The sequence below is a fragment of the Myxine glutinosa genome, unplaced genomic scaffold (assembly GCF_964187855.1).
Source record: "Myxine glutinosa unplaced genomic scaffold, kmMyxGlut1.1 SCAFFOLD_2151, whole genome shotgun sequence".
Lineage (NCBI taxonomy): Eukaryota > Metazoa > Chordata > Myxini > Myxiniformes > Myxinidae > Myxine > Myxine glutinosa.
In genome coordinates, this window is record NW_027618246.1 from 60,717 (window position 1) to 79,733 (window position 19,017).

The 19,017-nt window shown below is 45.6% G+C and overlaps 1 protein-coding gene across 5 annotated transcripts in view; it reads right to left on the reverse strand.

The window, feature by feature from the left end:
• Positions 1–12,387, reverse strand: part of SLC49A4 (solute carrier family 49 member 4) — a 63,515-nt gene extending 51,128 nt beyond the window's left edge. For all 5 annotated transcript variants that reach the window (XM_078769345.1, XM_068126394.2, XM_078769343.1 and 2 more), the window contains exons 1-2: positions 11,947–12,387; positions 4,577–4,670 (exon numbers count right to left, since the gene is read on the reverse strand). In XM_078769345.1, the coding sequence (XP_078625471.1) occupies positions 4,577–4,670; positions 11,947–12,253 (401 nt within the window). In that variant the 5' untranslated portion in view covers positions 12,254–12,387. The remainder of the gene's footprint in view (positions 1–4,576; positions 4,671–11,946) is intronic.
• Between the last annotated feature and the right edge of the window lie 6,630 nt (positions 12,388–19,017).

Below are 19,017 nucleotides of genomic sequence, written 5' to 3' on the forward strand. Positions count from 1 at the left end.
ACACCATGCCTCAGAGATGAGTAGTATACATTGGATCATATGCAGTTCCTCCCTTGCTCTTCACTTTCCTCTTTCCATCGCTTTGGTAAAGATTCATCTTGGTCTTATCTGTCCATAAATCTTTGTTCCAAAACTCTAATGGCACAACTCTCTACTTCTAGGCAAATGCTAATCTGACCTTTCTATTTTTGATGCTGATGAGAGGTTTGCATCTTGCGGTGTAACCTTTGTAATTCTGCTGTCAAAGTGTTCTGCGAATGGTAGATTGTTGGACTTTCACCCCTGGACTTTTGAGGTTGTTGGTGATGTCACAACAGTTGTTTTAGGGTTTTTCTTCACAGCTCTGATGATTTTTATGTCATTAACTACTGTTGTTTCCATTGGCCAAATTAGCCATTGTCTATTGTTTAGTGCACCAGTTTTTTTTTTTTTGTTTTTTTTTCCAGATATTCCAAATTTTTGTATTTGCGATGCCCACCTTTTGTGCAATGCTTCCGATTGAATTATTGTTCTTTCAACTTCCAAATTGCTTGCTTTTCTTTCATAGATAGTTCTCTGGTCTTCATGTTGGTTTATGTCGACTGATTCCCAAGGCAAAAGCAAAGGCTAAAACCAAGACTAGATCATCAATAAAGATGAGTGACAGTTCCAGATACAACAATCAATACACCAAGAAACACCTGAGCAAAAGGAAACACCTGTCAGTCGTTCCAATACTTATGCCCTCCCTAAAATGGGGAGACTTAACATAAAAAGTGTTATCGTTCTACAATGGTGAAACATATATAACTAGAAAGAGCAATCAGAGATCGCAGACCCTCACCAGGACGTGTTTTCAGCGGTTTCAAGGGATTTGTGTTAAAACAAATATGGTGGCCGAACCACGTGACCGATGACGTCATCATTTTTTGTTCTCCACCAATTTACCCCAAGATGATGCTCAAGAAATTTCATCTTCATCAGATAAATTTTTGTACTTGTCGAATTATGACATCATAATGGAGGCACCTCTGACATAATTAACATATTTTATTCCACATGGAGAATTGTTTACAATGAGCCATGTCTCAATTTTTTCTATTCAGCGCTTTCGGAGATATAGAGGTGCAAAGTTTTTTGGTTTTTCCAAGATGGCGCCCATACCACGTGACCTATGACATCATAATTATTGTCGTGTCCCCAGGGTTAAGACACCAAGCAAGAGGACGAATGAGCAAAACGAGCTTTACTCCGAGACGTATACCCAACTTGGCGGTATTATCTTTTTGCACACACGGGAAGGTTTGAGGCCTTATCTGATCGGAACACACACAGGGATTATTCCAAACTCACAAACACAAAGACGGGACAGCAAAATCCACAATACGAGAAAAGTAAAATTCGACAAATAATGATTTAATGAAAATAAATGCAAACAACAATGAAAGGTGAGGTAAAAACTAAGATTCCTAAATGAGGGACCCTCCACTCAGACTCGTATACAAACAAGGGGAAAACGAAAGTAATAGAAAATAAATTGGTGTTTATAATGCCTACACTTGGCGTTGTTCTTCAAGCGAGGCCGTCGAATGCAGTCGGCAGCACAAAGGGGCCCACAGCCGCATGCGGGAAAGTTGCACACGATGGCGAGAAGCTCCTCTCTGTCATGCCGCGGACGTGAAGGGATTGCGCGTGGCCGGTCCTCTCCCGCTCACGTCTCCTTCCGACCGACGCGCCAAGAGCTACGGAACGTCTCCGCAGGCGCACACGAGGCCAAAAAGCGACCGTTTGCTCGGGTGACCGAGGCAAGAGAGTTGGCAAGGGCAAGATTTCTTCCTCTTCCTCCTCCCTCCAATTTCCAAAGTTTCAAGAACGGACACGACCCGAGACGCAGCCGTTTGCCAGCACGACCAAGACAAAGGGAAAGAGCGAGCGAAGCAACCGTCCCTCACGCGAAGCCAGGACCAGAAGAGAAAGATAAAAATGTGACTGTCTTCAGCAAATGTCAGGATCAAGAGAGCAAAATGGTGCGACCGCATCTTTTCCCCTTCACTCTCAAATGTTCCACGGTGATGACACACTCTGTCCAATCACCGAGCGCTACTCAATCATGAAGACCGGGGCGTGGCCTCCACGTTACGAGTCGTTGGGGGCTGAGTCCAATGTCCCTTCGGGAATGTTCGAATGAGGTCGTTCACCGTGAGGCGGGGCTTGCGTGCCGATCGGCAAATGTGCCGGGTTTGTCAGACCTGGCAGCGTTGTGAGCGAATGAGTTTACAGTGCGATCGTTGTAGTTATTGAGCCTTTGATTTCCTGGCTGGCCGAATGTAAAAAGAACATTAAGGAAAAACCACAGGAAGGCAATCACGGACAGGGGAATTTAACCTTGCAGACCCTATGGCTTGTAGCCTGGTGTTGGCTTAGCGGTTAGGGTGCCGGCTTGGGATCCTAGGATCGAATCCCAGTCAATCGCTGAATTAACGCCAGGGGGGTTGACTCAGCCTGTCATCCTTCCAAGGTCGGCAAATTGAGTACCAGCTTGCTGGGATGAATGATCACGGTGTGTACCCCGATTTAGAATAGGTACACCGTATCCCTGCGCATCGTAAGAGCGTGACCAAGGGTTGGCGTCAGGAAGGGCATCCGGGCATAAAAACATTGCCTCAAACAGGGAACCATGATTGGCATGGGGCCCGCAAGGCTAACCCCCACTCTAGCGGGAAAAAATGGCCTTAAAACAATCATTCATTTTTCATTCATTCATTCATTCACCCTATAATTAATTAGCACAACTCCACTCCTCCGTGTGGAGACACCTAAACACTTACCCGGACATTCGACACTAATTAGATACATCGAGGTGGGTTCTTCTTCTTCGCGACTCGGAGCATACTAAAACTTATTCTTTCCTAACTTTCCTATGAGATTCATCATCGACCACCACACACGTAACATTATCATTAAAAAGTTATACAGGTGGAGGTGCACCTCTGGTGAAAATTTCCTGTCAATCGGACCAACGGTTGCAGAGAAAATCATATTTATTCTGTGCGGACAAACAAACAGACAAACGGACTCAGATGCAATACCCTCTCCTCTGGCGAGGGTAAATATAAATACCAAGAAATAAAAGCTGACCTGTACTCTTGCATCCTATTCATCTTTTGATCTCAAATCCAAATTTCTTGAGTATATAGCAATCTTACTATAATTCACCAAATGTCCGTCCATCCGTCCGTCCGTCCGTCCGTAGGTACCGCAAAAATGGCTGAACCGATCGCAACGATATTTTGGGTGGGTAATCCTGGGATCTCCTGGAGTAAAATAGGCTATATTGTTTTTGCAATTTCAGCTTTGGCCTCCAGCATTTCCAGGTTTGGACTCCCGCATAACGTTATTTTCCCGGGTACCGCACAAACGGCTGCACCGATCGGACTCGGTGACCTCGGACGAAGACCTTTTATAAGGACATGGGTTGAATCCCTGCTTGAGAGAATGCCAACCCCCTCCCCGCCATCACGGTCGTCTCTCCAACTCACAATCCCACGAGATATGCAGAAAGGACGACCCAAAACCAATTATCTTTTTTGATTCGTATATAAACATCATTAAAAGTAAATAATGACCTCGGCCAAAGTTCAAACGACATGGGTTTAATCTCGACATAAGAGAATTCCACATAGCTATTTGGGCGGTGTATAAGCTAACAGATCGCTGTCTCCATCGATCTTGCCAAGGCCGTAACACCTATCGGCTCAAAATCCTTTTAACTGTTGACTTGGTAGTTTTTACAAGAAGGAAACATTAACAATGTTGCTAAAAGTTTATTTTGTGATTAATTTATGATTGGAGTTTTGTTGTCTGGAATGAAAAAAAGAGATATCGAGTTCAAGTAAATGACGACATGCCGTGATGATTTCTACTTTCTAAACGTGAACTTCGCGGATCGCCATATGCAGATTCGCCACGGACCCACGATCGATGTTTCTATACGTGAACGTACCCGTTTGTTTGCGAACGGATACGTTTTTCATGGAAGTCCTTCACGAACTTGCTGTCCATGTCTGACGTGCGACTGAAGGTGCTACAGGAATGTGGAATTTATTGGTTTCATGCTTTAGCATTCGCCGTATCTGCATTGCCTGTTTGCTTCTGGCCTCCCAGCCATGCTACGCACGGGTATCTCATGAGTAATAATAAATTCGACTTCACTGTTGCAATACTTATGGAGAACACTGCATTTCATGTGTCTCCCAATGTTGATTGCATATAAAAAGTTTCATTGAAAAATATTTTAAAATGTGCCGTAACTGCATTTTTGATATTTGAAATTTTTACCTCACCCCAGAGGGCAGCACCTTTGTGCCATGTGCTGATCATAACTACCAAGTTTGGTGAATTTCTGCACAACCGTTTGAGGAGATAGTCATCCTGGTTTTTTTCCTGTTTTTTCCTGAAAACAATATCATCCTGTTTTTTTTCAAAAAGCATGGGGATAATAATAATGGTGCAGCTGCATAATCTAGAAGAGAGATTCAAAAAAAGATTCAGATACAGGGCAAGTATGATAACAGACACGTGAGTGCATATCACACACCATGTCTGAGCTCCCGGTGGTGCACTTGGGATACAGCGCAACCCAGAACCCAGCAGCAAGGCAAACAGTGCAGCCATCAGCGATGTCCTCAAGCCTGCCAATATAATCACAACATTCACAACCAGCTTGGTTCAATGCAGCAAATGGGCAACACAAAAGGCCAAACACAAAGCAGAGCATATTTCATTCTTCCTTCCCTCCCACCCTCTATTTTTGTTGTTTAAAGCAAGATTGAATATTTTTAGCTCGTGAAGAATATGAGAAATTTTTTTTTTTACAAGAGTAACCACAAAAACCTGGTTATCATTAGTGGTCGTGGATCCAGCGTTCAAAACCACCACAATTTCCTCCGGTTTCACTCTGGCTTTTGAGAAACCAGTTTTTTTTTTTTGAGAAACTCTTGTGAACTTTGCAAGCGAATGGAGCTTTTATAGCATTAGTTTTTTTGTTTTTTTTGTTTTTTTTTACACAATTTGGAAGCTTTTTTCAAATGTTTTACAGAGCATGATTTGATACAAAATATCACAGTACTCAACAGAAAATCAAGGATAAAAATATTAAAATGAGACCAATTTTTTGTATTTATAATAAGCTTAACATGAACACATTGTGTCATACAGGGCTGGCAGAATGTGCATACCTCTAGACCACTCAACTCGAAGCTGTCTAGCTTGTGTTTGAATCCCGACCAAGCTATAAACTGTCATCTACACGGGCAGGATGTCATCCACACAGGCAACTGCCATTATGCCGTCTGTCATCATGCCATCTCTCGGATGGACATTAAACTGGGTGCCCCATCTACCAGCATTAGTTGGTGGACGTTAAATATCCCACAGTGTCCTTGAAGAGTGGGCGAGCTATCACTATCATCATTAACTAATTACAAATTCCTGCCCTATTAGTCAAACTTCAGTCCTGGCCAGCTGGTTTGTGAAAGACTTGGGCCAAGAACTCCCCCAACCAACTCCATAAGAATGTGGGAATAATTGTGGCCGTGAAGGAAAGGAGAAGAATATGATTGTGCCATACAGTATTATATCCCACGAAAAGGCAGACAGCAGCTGCTTCACTCTCTGCTGATATGATAAATGGACCATGTCTCAATCCTGGAAAATCTCACCGTCTCACACTTTCACTCTGGAAAGATCCTTAAACAAACCTACCTATATAGTTCCTTGGTAAGCCACTGGAAGAGGTTCAGTCTCTAGAACTTGTAGAACTCACCATCAGCCATGACCTTTCCTGGGTGGACCACATAGCAAAGATGGCCTCCAAAGCCAGGTGCAAACTGGGCAGTGTTTTGATATGGAACACGAGGCCGAGCCTCAACAAGGTTTTGTTGACAGTGGGAAAATAAAGAAGAACCACCTTTCGAGGCCATTTTTCCCTGCAGAGCAGGGGTGGGCCTTTTTGGGGCACCATGGTCCCCTTTTTTAAGCAATGTTTTATGGCCGGATGCCCTTTTCCTGCCTCCAACACTGTTAATCGCCTCTTGCGACACACAGGGAATTACCAGTGAATTGGTACTTGACCTCGGAAGGATGACAGGCTGAGTCAACCCCCCGGCGTTAATTCAACAATCGACCAGGATTCGAACCTAGGATCCTAGGATCCCAAGCCGGCACCCTAACCGCTAAGCCAACACCAGGCTAGTGAGGACACAAAATAGCCAACAAGTGAATGATTTACAAAAGTGGAGGGTGGAGGGGGGGAAGGGTGACATGCCATGCCCATGCCATGCCACCACACCCCATGTCTATCTCGAGGGGCGAAGGGTGACAGTTTGGGGGGTGGGGGGGAGAGTGGGTTAGAGACACCTGGACAAAATAACCAACAAGTGAATAAATTATGAAAGTGGGGGCGCAGCAAGAAGAAACGAAACAGAATTATAGTAAACTACGGGTTAAAGGGTGTGTGTGGCCATTTACAGCATGAAGCACAAAGGGTGTTAGCCGCTACTTAGATGGGTGGGTATATGGAGGTTTAAGATAGGAAGAGAAGATCATGGGTAAGGATGGAAGATACCATCGAGATACGTTTACTACAGCCATAAAACCGTGGAGGCAACAGAGGTAATGTACTGATTGAGGGCGGCAGTGAAAGAACAAAAACAAAAATAAAAGAACAAAAGATGGAAGGTGACCTACACGTCGGGATATTGGAGGTTTAAAAGGAGAGGGGTTCACTGGAAAAACACAAGCATTCAGATGGTGAGGGGCAGAGGGCAGAAGGAGCCAGAAGACTCGGGCCAGAAGAAGGAAAAGAAATAAAAACAAAGGCAGTCTGCAATGAGACCTCATCCTCTTGTCAAGGTCGTCTCGAGGAAAGAGCTTTAAATATTCATTCGGTTCTGGTGCACACTTTAGCCTGAGACAGCATCCCGAGACAGACAGACCTGAGACAGACAGCTCAGTTAGAATGAAAAACGGTTTTTCTCTTGTTGGAGATTGTCACTGGAAGCAAATCACTGGTGAAATGACGAGGACAAAGTGGTCATTCATGGCATAGCGTAGGTTTTACTGCATTCGAGAGATCAAAAGTACAGCTTTGAAAGAATTGTTCCTTCAGCGATAGAGGTTTCATACTGTAGTTGAAAATTAAAGCCTAGAAACGAACGAAACCCTTTAGAAACGTTTGGAATTGCCCTTTAGAATTCAACACGGTGGGTTAGGCAGATTCTTCTTCATTTTTGATGGACGGACAGACATAGCCAAATATTGAAGCGGCCTCACCACTTAAAAATGAAATTCCACTTGGCAGATATTACTGTTGCGTTCTCCAGCTATTTAAAGGAAAAGTGAACAAATTATTGTCCACCAAACCTCACTTTTATCATAATGCCCGCCATTATCCATGAAATCCTATCTCCAATGTTTCTAGGTACCGATCCAACTCAAACTTTTCTCCTGGGAGATCATTCCACAAATTAACTATTCTCTGGTTAGTGAAAGTCTGTTGCCTTACAACTGTCTTAACTCTCAGATGTGACCCCTGGATCTGGCACTGTCCAATTTACTAAAATCAAATAAAGAAATGATACATTTATTTTGTCGATAGCCTTCATTATCTTTAAAAATCTCCAACAGATCACCTCCTTTTTAATGTCTGAAGTCCCATCTCCTTCAGCTGTTCCTCATATATGTAATCATCTAGCTAGTGCCAGGATAAATTTAGTCGCTACGCTGAACCCTCTCTATTGCAGCTATGTCCTTTCTCAGATGCAGTGATCAAAACTGCACACAATATTCCAGATGGGGCCTCATTAAATTCCTACACCGTTTTAAAACCACCTCCTTTGATTTAGAATGTATTCCTCTATGATTACAACCTGAAACCCTGCTTGCTTTACCTCTAGCTGCCGGGCACTGTGCTGTCTGCTTACCTCCCGTATCTATTACCACCCCCAGATCCTTCTCATGCATGGCATGCTCCAAGATTGCCCCTTGCATGACGTAATCTCAATTTTCATTATTCCTACACAGCTGATTGGTGCCACTCCGGATCCAATGAATGTGGTGTCCTGCGTCCCTCACAATGGCTTTTGCTTTACGTCCCTTTGGGCTTCTCTTCTTCAACCGTGCAGTCTTCCTCACTTTCCAGGGTCCTGTTCCCAATGCCCGGGGCTTCAGACTGTCCGCTGGAGATGAGCCAACCATGAAACGCCATCTCAATAACCCATCGGCATCGGATTTGTGTGTGCTTCGCAGTGGCCCATTCTTCTGCTATCCAACGAGCCTCTTCACTCCGTCCACTTGCGTGCCTCCAGGTGACTCTCACCTCCATCTCCCATTGGATTCTGATCCTGGCATCCGGTGCTTCAGGCTGTCCATTGGGGATGTGACATCTCTTCCCCAAAGATCATGGCAAGGCCACTGTGAAGCACAGTTCTTTTGTGACAGCATCACAAAGCTACTTGAACATTGGCACAAATGTGTTAACCACAAAAAGTACAAGGTATTACTTTTCAGCATACCCTCGCACTAATGAACCAGTAAAGCTGAAAAAACCGAATCAGCACTCAAAACACTAATAATAATAATAATACATTTATTTTATATAGCGCTTTTCAAGAAGCCCAACGACGATTTGACAGAGTACAAAAAACAAGTGCAAAAAGACAAAAATAAATAGGTAAATAATCAAAGCAAAAGGAAGGAGAAGGAGAAGAGATAGTCAGGGGTTAAATGCTGTGGGTTAAATGTTAAATGCAGTGTTGAACAGGTGGGTCTTGAGTGATGTTTTGAATGTGGTGAGTGAGGAGGAGTCTCTGATGGTGTGAGGTAGTGAGTTCCAGAGGGTGGGAGCAGCGATGGAGAAGGCCCTGTCCCCCCAGGATCTGAATTTGGTCTGGATGGGGGGGGACAGGAGGTTGGCGCCAGCAGAGCGGAGGTTGCGGGTGGGAGTGTGTCTGGAGAGGAGGTCAGTCAGGTAGGATGGGGCCAGGTTATGGAAGGCTTTGTAGGTCAAGAGGAGGATTTTGTACTGGATTCTCTGGGGGATGGGGAGCCAGTGAAGCTTGTAAAGGACGGGGGTGATGTGGTCACGGGTCCGGGAATGGGTGAGTAGACGGGCAGCGGAGTTCTGAATGTATTGGAGTTTATTGATGATTATTGAGGGTGAACCATAGAGGAGGCTGTTGCAGTAGTCCAGACGGGAGGTGATGCAGGCGTGGATGAGGGTTTCTGCAGCCGTGGAGGAGAGGGATGGACGGAGACGGGCGATGTTTTTCAGGTGAAAGAGGGCTGTCTTTGTGATTTGTTTAGTGTATTTGTCGAAGGAGAGGGTTTGATCAAAGATGATGCCAAGATTCCGGATGTGAGGGGAGGCGGGTACTGGGAAACCGTCAATGTTGAGGGCGAAGTTATGGGTGGATTTGGTGAGCATTTTTGGGCCAATGATGATTATTTCAGATTTATCATAGTTAAGTTTGAGGAAGTTGATTTGAAGCCAGGATTTTATTTCAGTGATGCAGTTTGTCAGGATAGAGTGGGTGGCGGTGGAGATTGACTTGGTGGAGATGAAAAGCTGGATTTCATCGGCGAAGCAGTGGAATTTGAGACCATGACGGCGGATTAAGTGACCAAGGGGGGACAGGTACAGGATGAAGAGGAGGGGGCCGAGAACTGAACCTTGGGGGACACCTTGGGGGAGGGGAGCAGTGGGGGATTTGCAGTTATTGATGGAGATGAACTGGCGTCTGTCAGAGAGGTAAGATTTGATCCAAGAGAGGGCAGTGCCGGTACTGTTAAAGGTGGTTTCAAGTCGGGTGAGGAGGATGGTGTGATTGATGGTGTCAAAGGCGGCGCTGAGGTCGAGGAGGATGAGAATGTTGAGGTTGCCGGCGTTAGAGGAGAGGAGAAGGTCGTTGGTGATTTTGAGGAGAGCAGTTTCAGTACTGTGGTTGGAGCGGAATCCGGATTGGAATGTTTCATACAGGTTATTGGCAGAGAGGTGATGTTTGAGTTGAGTGGCTACAGCGCGTTCACTAGATCTGACCTAGTTTGTAGTGAGTATGGTAGAGTGTGGGTATGCATGAGGCAGTTTGGAAAATTGGCCTCATGGGGAAGGGAGAGGGGGCACAGATTCGGCACTGCCTTCCCTACAACCGAATTGAAACTAAAAGGTGTATCATTCCCAAATTATTTTCTCTGGACACTTTATTAAATAACACTAATGGTGTTATATCTGCCACTCTCCAATCCAATGAGCCGTCAATTATATCAGTTAACATCCCACTTATCTGCCCTGCCATCTTCCTCCATCATTTGAAAGAGCGCAGCCTCAGATACACGTTCACTTCCCCAACCAACCACACCCCAATCCATCCCAATCCATCCCATGCCATGCCATGCCATGCCACTCCACCCCATGTCATGTCATGTCAACACACCCCATGCCATCCCATCCCACCACACCCCATGCCACGCCACCCCACGCCAACCCATCCAACCACACCCCATCCCACCACACCCCATCCCATCACATCACACCCCATCCCATGCCATGCCACTCCACATTCCACCCCATCCCATCACACCACACCCCATGCCACCCCACCCTATCCCATCACACCCCATCCCATCCCATCCCACCCCACGCCATGACACCACGCCCCATCCCATGCCACCACACCTTATTCCATGCCACCACACCCCATCCCATCCCATCCCACCCTATCCCATGCCACCCCATCCCATGCCACCACACCCCTCCCAAGCCACCCCACGCTATCCTATCCCATGCCACAGCACCCCATCTCATAAAACCCCATCCCATCACACCACACCCCATCCCATGCCACCCCACCCTACCCCATGCCACTCCATCCCATGCCACCCCACCCTATCCCATACCAACCCTGCCCTATCCCATGCCACCCCAAACCACCCCATTCCATCCCACCACACCCTATCTCATGCCACCCCACCCTATCCCATGCCACACCACCCCACCCCATCCCATGCCACCCCATCCCATCACACCCTATCCCATGCCACCACACCCCATCCAATGCCACCACACCCCATCCAATGCCACCACACCCCATCCCATGCCACCACACCCCATCCATGCCACCACACCCCATCCCATGCCACCACACCCCATCCCATGCCACCACACCCCATCCCATGCCACCACACCCCATCCCATGCCACCACACCCCATCCCACCACACCCCATCCCACCACACCCCATCCCATCCCACCACACCCCATCCCATCCCATGCCACCACACCCCATCCCATCCCATGCCACCACACCCTATCCCATGCCACCACACCCCATCCCATGCCACCATACCCCCTCCCATGCACCACACCACATCCCATCCCACCACACCCTATCCCATGCCACCACACCCTATCCCATGCCACCACACCCTATCCCATGCCACCACACCCTATCCCATGCCACCACACCCTAACCCATGCCACCACACCCTAACCCATGCCACCACACCCCATCCCATGCCACCACACCCCCTCCCATGCACCACGCCCCATCCCATGCCACCACGCCCCATCCCATGCCACCACGCCCTATCCCATGCCACTACGCCCTATCCCATGCCACCACGCCCTATCCCATGCCACCACGCCCTATCCCATGCCACCACGCCCTATCCCATGCCACCACGCCCTATCCCATGCCACCACGCCCTATCCCATGCCACCCCGCCCCAACCCATGCCACCACACCCCATCCCATCCCATCCCATCCCATGCCACCCCGTCCCATCCCATCCCATCACACCCCACCCCATGCCATGCCACCCAAACCCATCATCATCAGACATCATCGCCTCGTGCACGTCGATTGCGAAACGTCAGCGAAATACGTGAGAAATAAATAAATAACTACTCTACCATTCTTGTCCATCAAGTACATGAACACAGGGAAGGCCAGGAAGCCCACGGCGCTCCAGGACGAAAGCAGCAACCGATTCGTGGTTGTATTCATGAAAGGGAAAGTGTCTTCCGTGGTGAACGAAATACTGCGAGCCAGGCCTTGAGAAAACGCGAACCACGAGAACAGTACCAGAGCTAGATAGCGTCTTCGGCAGCCAGCACCACGACCGGGCTCCGGTGCTAACCCTAAATCGGAAGAGCTATATCTAGTATTAGTAACTATTGTGGGAGACATAAGCCTCTGTCGTTCTCCATGTCCTTCCATTGCAGTCAAAAGTGGTCACTTAGACGACAAGATGGTAAAACGATAAGGCCTGAAACCCTAACATCAGCGAGCTGAACACACTTCGCTCACGCACTTAAAACCTGACTGCCGTCAACAATGCTGTCTTGTAGAATAGGAAGTCAAAATTAAGTGTCACATTAACGAAGATTCATATTTCCATAATGGCTTCATATAGTTAATAAAAGTTCACTTTTCCGTGGTGCACAGAAAAACAATTCGGAAGAAACGGGAGCCCAGCGTTGCTGAATGGAACTTGTTGATACTCATCAGGATTTAGTCCCAATCGTTGATTAAATCTTCTTGATTTCGAACTAAACGGTTTCAGCACATATATCTGGGACCAATAAATGATTCAAATTTCCTTTGTGTATACAAAGAAAGTGAAAATTGTAATGTTTCACACCTGGTATCTTTCGAGGTGTTAGAAGTCATGAAGCAAAACCGTTTTTTCTTAATTACAGGAATGACCGCAATGTGGTCACAACCTGCGACAAAATCTGAAAACGGGCCCATGAGGAAAAACATATTTAAAGGACTCTTAAAAGATGAACAGCATGATTGGGAAACACATTTAATGCGCTATTTAAAAATCCCACCTGTGTCCGAAAGAAGTGGTTTAGTTTCGCATTTTAAATATGAAATAGACAATGCCGAGAAACGAACGAAACCAATTAGAATTACCATTTAGAACCCAATATAATTACCCTTTACAACCCTATACAATTACCCTTTAGAACAATTTAGATAGAACCCATTAGAATTACCCTTTACAACCCTTTAGAATTACCCTTTAGAATCCTTTAGAATCACCCTTCAGAATTACCCATTAGAATTACCCATTAAAATTACTCTTTAGCATACCCTTTATAATTTTCCTTTAAAGCACAGTAGAATCCTTTAGAATTACGATTTAGAACCCTTTAGAATTTGCCTTTAGAACACATTAGAATCCTTTGGAATTACCCTTTAGAATTACCCTTTAGAACCCATTAGAATCCTTTTGAATTATCCTTTAGAATTACCCTTCAGAATTACCCCTTAGAATTACCCTTTAGAATTACCCTTTATACAACAACACAACAACATGCATTTTAAAGGCCATTTTCCCTGCGAGAGCGGGGGATAGCCTTGCGGTCCCCATGACAATCTTCTCCATTTTGCCCTATTTTCTGCATCTCCCCTTGTTAACCCCCTTGCCCGCATTTCTTCTTCCATCATCTTTAGCCAAGTCTTTCTCGGTCTTCCCCGTCCTCTACTTCCTTCTACATTCATTTCCATCACTCTTCTCAACCAGTCACTTTCATCTTTCCTCAACACATGACCAAACCATCTCAACCTGTTCTTCTTCACAGCATCAATCACAGGCTCTATTCCCATCATCTTTCGCAATTCATCATTTGTCTTCCTCTATCTCAACGATACTCCGCACATCCATCGAACCATTCGCATTTCCACCCTTTCCAGCCTTCGTTGCTGCTCGACGTTCATTACCCATGTCTCGCTCCCATAAATCATAACACTTCCCACACATGCAGCATACACCTTTCCCTTCAGCTTCAACGACACTCCCCTCCTCATCAGCATGCCACTCCGTTCCCGAAACGTCTTCCATGCACATCTCACTCTTGCAACCGTTTCCGAGTCTGATCCACCTTCTCCATTCAGCATGTCTCCGAGGTAGCAAAATGTTTTCACACCTTCCAGCTTCACGCCGTCTCCAAGATCCAACTCAACATTTCCTCCATCTGCAGCTCCCTCTGTGCACACCTTACATTTGAATGTAGCTGCCACACTGGTTAATGACCCTCTCAGACCACTACATTTTTGATGAACCCACTCAGCGCACATTGTACATTGAATGGAGTTCACTCCGACACCCTTCCTGCACACAGCACAGCGCCACTTCCCAGTTCTTTCCACCTCACCACATGCTTTACCACTTGCCATCACCTTCGTCTTTCCTATATGCACCTTCAGACCTTTGTCTCCATACATTCCTTCCACTTGTTCATCTTTTCCTTCAGTCCATCCATACTTTCCGCAATCAACACCAGATCATCTGCATACAAAAACTCCCACGGTAAACCCTCCTTTACGTTCTGAGCCAGCACCTCCATCACAGCTACAAATAGTAGTGGACTTAGTACCGACCCCTGATGCACTCCCACCTTCACCACAAACTCACCACTGTTCCCGTCTTTCGTCCTTAAAGCTGTGCGTGCTCTTTTGTACATTGCCATCACTACTCTGATCAACCATTCCTCCACTCCTACCTTCCTCAATGCCCATGTCAATACTTTGCGTGGAACCCTATCGAATGCTTTCTCCAGATCAACAAACCCAAAAAACAACTTCTTCCTCTTCTCCATGTACTTCTCCTGCAACTGCCTCACAATAAAGAGCGCGTCTGTCGTTCCTCTTCCTGGCATAAATCCAAACTGCATTTCGTCGATCTTCACTTTCTTCCTTATCCTCCTCTCCAACACCCTTTCCAATACCTTCATTCCATGCTCCAATAACTTTATTGCTCGGTACGAGCCACACTCCAGAGGATCACCTTTCCCCTTGTATGGAGGGACGAGGGTACTCAGTTCCCAATCCACTGGAATGCGGCCTTCTTTCACCACCAGATTACAGATCTCTGTCATTCTCTTCACACCCCAACTTCCTGCTGCCTTCAACATATCTCCCACAACTCCCGTCGGCCCTCCCGCTTTTCTACTCTTCATTGCTTTTATCGCTTCCTCAACTTCCTTCTCAGTTATCTTCTCTGCCGGTCCTAAAACTGTGTTACTCTCTTTGTTGCCATCCCATTCATTCTCTGTATTCAACAGCATTTCCATATACCTTTTCCATCTTCCTTTAATTTCATCTGGGTCGACAACGATTTGTCCCACTTCATCCTTCAAGCAACTCACCCCCATCACATCACACCTCTCTTTCGCTATCTGCTTTGCAATCCTGAATACCGTTGTCTGACCCACTACCCAATCCAAGCTTTCTCCGAACATTTTCCTACATGCCTCCTGCGCCTTTGCTACCTCTTTCTTTGCAGCCTTCCTGGCTGCCTTATAACTTTCATGCTCTGCTGTTTCTGCTCCCGTACCCTTCGCCTTCTGCCACTCCTTGAACTTCTTCCTCTTCTCGTCAATCCTCTTTCCAACTTCCTCATCCCACCACCATGTTTGCGAGTGCCTCGGTGGTCCTTTTGTCCATCCACATACCTCACCAACGGCTCCCAACAGACTATCTTTCATTGACATCCAACCACGTTCAAGCTCAACCACATCATCCTCTACCCTTCTCAGCCTCTCTTTTAATGCCTCCCTAACTGTCACCTCTTTCAACCTCCACACCTTCATTCTCGGTTGGTACTTCACCTGCCGAGCTCTCCTCGCACCTTTCACCCTTATGTCGCAGACAACCAAGTCGTGCTGTGAAACAGCCTCCTCCCCTGGGATCAGCTTTGTGTCCCAGAGGTGCCCCCTATCTCACCTACGCACCATCAGGTAGTCAACGGTTGTCGTCGACCCTCCTGACGTGTATGTAACAAGCTTATTATCCTCCTTCTGGAACTGAGTATTACAAATAAACAAATCAGCTCCAACAGCAAACTCCAAAATCCTTTCACCTTCTCCATTTCTCACACCATATCCGTAACCCCCATGAACTCCCTCAAAACCATCCATACTCCTTCCCACATGTCCATTTAGGTCTCTTCCTACCACAACAACCCTCCTCATCTTTCACGTTTTCCATCAGCTTCTCTATCGCACACCAGAACTTGTCCTTCTCTTCATCGCTCCGACCAACCTGCGGAGCATATCCCGAGATGACGTTCACCAAGAGCTTTACAATCATCATTTTCACCATCATCAACCTATCACTCACTCTAGTCACACTCACCACACTGTCTACAAACTCCTCAGAAAACAGGACACCAACACCATTCACGCCCTCTGGGCACCCTTGCCACACAAACTTGTATTTCTGTCCCTGCCTACCCTTCACCATTCTCACACCACTTCCCTTCCATCTCGTCTCTTGCACACAACATGTGTCCACTCTTCTTCAGATCAATACTTCCACTACTTCTCCTGATCTCCCTGTCATTGTCCCTACATTCCACATCCCAAACCTCAGAAACCGATCTCCACTTCGGGCTGTACCCTGCCCATATGTAGTTGTAATTGTCATGGTTCTCTTTTTGAGGCAATGTTATTATGGCCGGATGCCCTTCCTGACGCCAACCCTCTTAATCGCCTCTTACGACACGCAGGGATACGGTGTACCTATTCTAACCAGGGTACACACCGGGATCCAGGGTACCCTTTATACCCCATTATAATCCTTTAGAATTACCGATTAGAATTACCCTTTAGAATTACCCATTAGAACCCATTAGAACCCTTTAGAATTACCCTTTAGAACATATTAGAATCCTTTGGAATTACCCTTTAGAATTACCCTTTAGAACCTATTAGAATCCTTTAGAATTACCCTTTAGAATTACTCTTTAGAATTACCCTTTAGAACCTATGAGATTCCTTTAGAATTACCCTTTAGAATTTCCCTTTAGAATTACCCTTTAGAACCCATTATAACCCATTAGAATCCTTTAGAATTACCCTTCAGAAATACCCTTTCGAATTATCCTTTAGAATTACCCATTACAACCCTTTAGAATTACCCTTCAGAACCCATTAGAATTACACTTTAGAACCCTTTAGTGTAGCAGCATAGCAAACCTGTTGTGCATTTTGTGATACAAGCACCAAATTTGGCACAAATGTACATTAATATGTTGCGAACATTTTCAGATATTGGGCCACTTGAAATTCCGTAATTTTTTTTTTCAAATTTTTTCAAATTTCGTAATTTCAAATTTTTCGGGTGACACCGTCACAATTTCGGTCTTCGAGGCCGGCCGATATAGTGGGGCGGCTTAGCCCAAATATTCAAAAGAATTGTGCATTTTGTGATACAAGCACCAAATTTGGCACAAATGTACATTAATATGTTGCGAACATTGTGTGGTCAGCAATGAAGACGAGAGTCTGAATTACATGTATGCAAAAGACCTTGTGAACCAGTGAAGCAAATACACGGGTAAGCATGAATTAAATCTAGGGCATGATATAATTTCCATGATGTTTACCTCTACACTCAATGGTGGAAGGAGGTAATGTTTTGATCCCAGCTTGTCTGTATGTCTGTTTGTCTGTTAGTCCACAAAATTCCAGACAAAGCTTGTAGTAGTGGTAGTTGTAGTGGTAGTGGTGATAACAGCAATTGTTATATAGAACTGAACTTATATTATTATTATATGCAGAAAATAACTTCATTTCTATATGCCCTGCAGTGGACAGGTTAATTGGTTTATGCACTGAAGGGGTCACCCTGGTGTGCACTGCTGTGTTCTGCCTCACTGAGTTGTTCAGGTATGATGTACTCAGCACAAGCTTCCGGTCGGCCCGGAGGTGGGGGTGCGGGGCCTGTCACGGAACGTCAAAACAAACGGCCTGCCGGGGCCGCCCAACAGTCGGGCGTGAGGGGCGCGTCCACTAATGGAACGCCTCTCGCTTCCCAGATCGAGGGCCACGTGGTCAGGAGAACCTCGTCCCTTCCGGTCACACTTTGCCTATCGGCCGGCCTCGAAGACCGAAATTGTGACGGTGTCACCCGAAAAATTTGAAATTACGAAATTTGAAAAAATTTGAAAAAAAATATTACGGAATTTCAAGTGGCCCAATATCTGAAAATGTTCGCAACATATTAATGTACATTTGTGCCAAATTTGGTGCTTGTATCACAAAATGCACAATTCTTTTGAATATTTGGGCTAAGCCGCCCCACTACTTAGAGTATTGGACTTATCCTTTAAATTACCCATTGGAATAATCATTTAGAACCCATTATAATTACCCTTTACAACCCTTTAGAATTACCCTTTAGAACAATTTAGAACACATTAGAATTACCCTTTGCAACCCCATTAGAATTACCCTGTAGAATTACCCTTTAGCATTGCCATTTATCATTTTCCTTTAAAAAACAGTGGAATCCTTTAGAATTACCATTTAGAACCCTTTAGAATTTGCCTTTAAAACACATTAGAATCCTTTAGAATTACCCTTTAGAATGACCCTTTGGAACCCATTTGAATCCTTTTGAATTACCCTTTAGAATTACCCTTGAGAATTACAATTTGGAATTAAGCTTTATAATTACCCTTTAGAATTAACCTTTAGATTTACCCTTTGGAATTACCCTTTACTAGGGCATGCCCGTACTATATATATGCCCGTACTATATATCTATCTAAAATTATATCCCCCCCCCTCTATTTACATGAAATGGTTTGGTCCATTCGCAACGCCAAAGCGAACGGCGAACGGCTTGCGAGTACAGTGACAATCCCCCCCCTCTATTTACATGAAATGGTTTCGTCCATTCGCAACGACCACAGAACCCCCCCCTCTATTTACATGGAATGGTTTGGTCCATTCGCAACGCCGGCACACGATCGTTCGCTGCTCTCTGATTGGTTGAATCGTTTTTTGTACATAGCTCGGTAAGTAATTGTCCGATTAATATGAAACCTTGAAAAGGCACATCCTCGGGTCCCCAGCAATATACCTGGCAAGTTAAAAGTATATCGGACCCGTGGTTGTCGAGAAACAGCGGTCACAGACAGACAAACGTACAAACGTACAGACAGAGATTACTGGAATTATAGATAG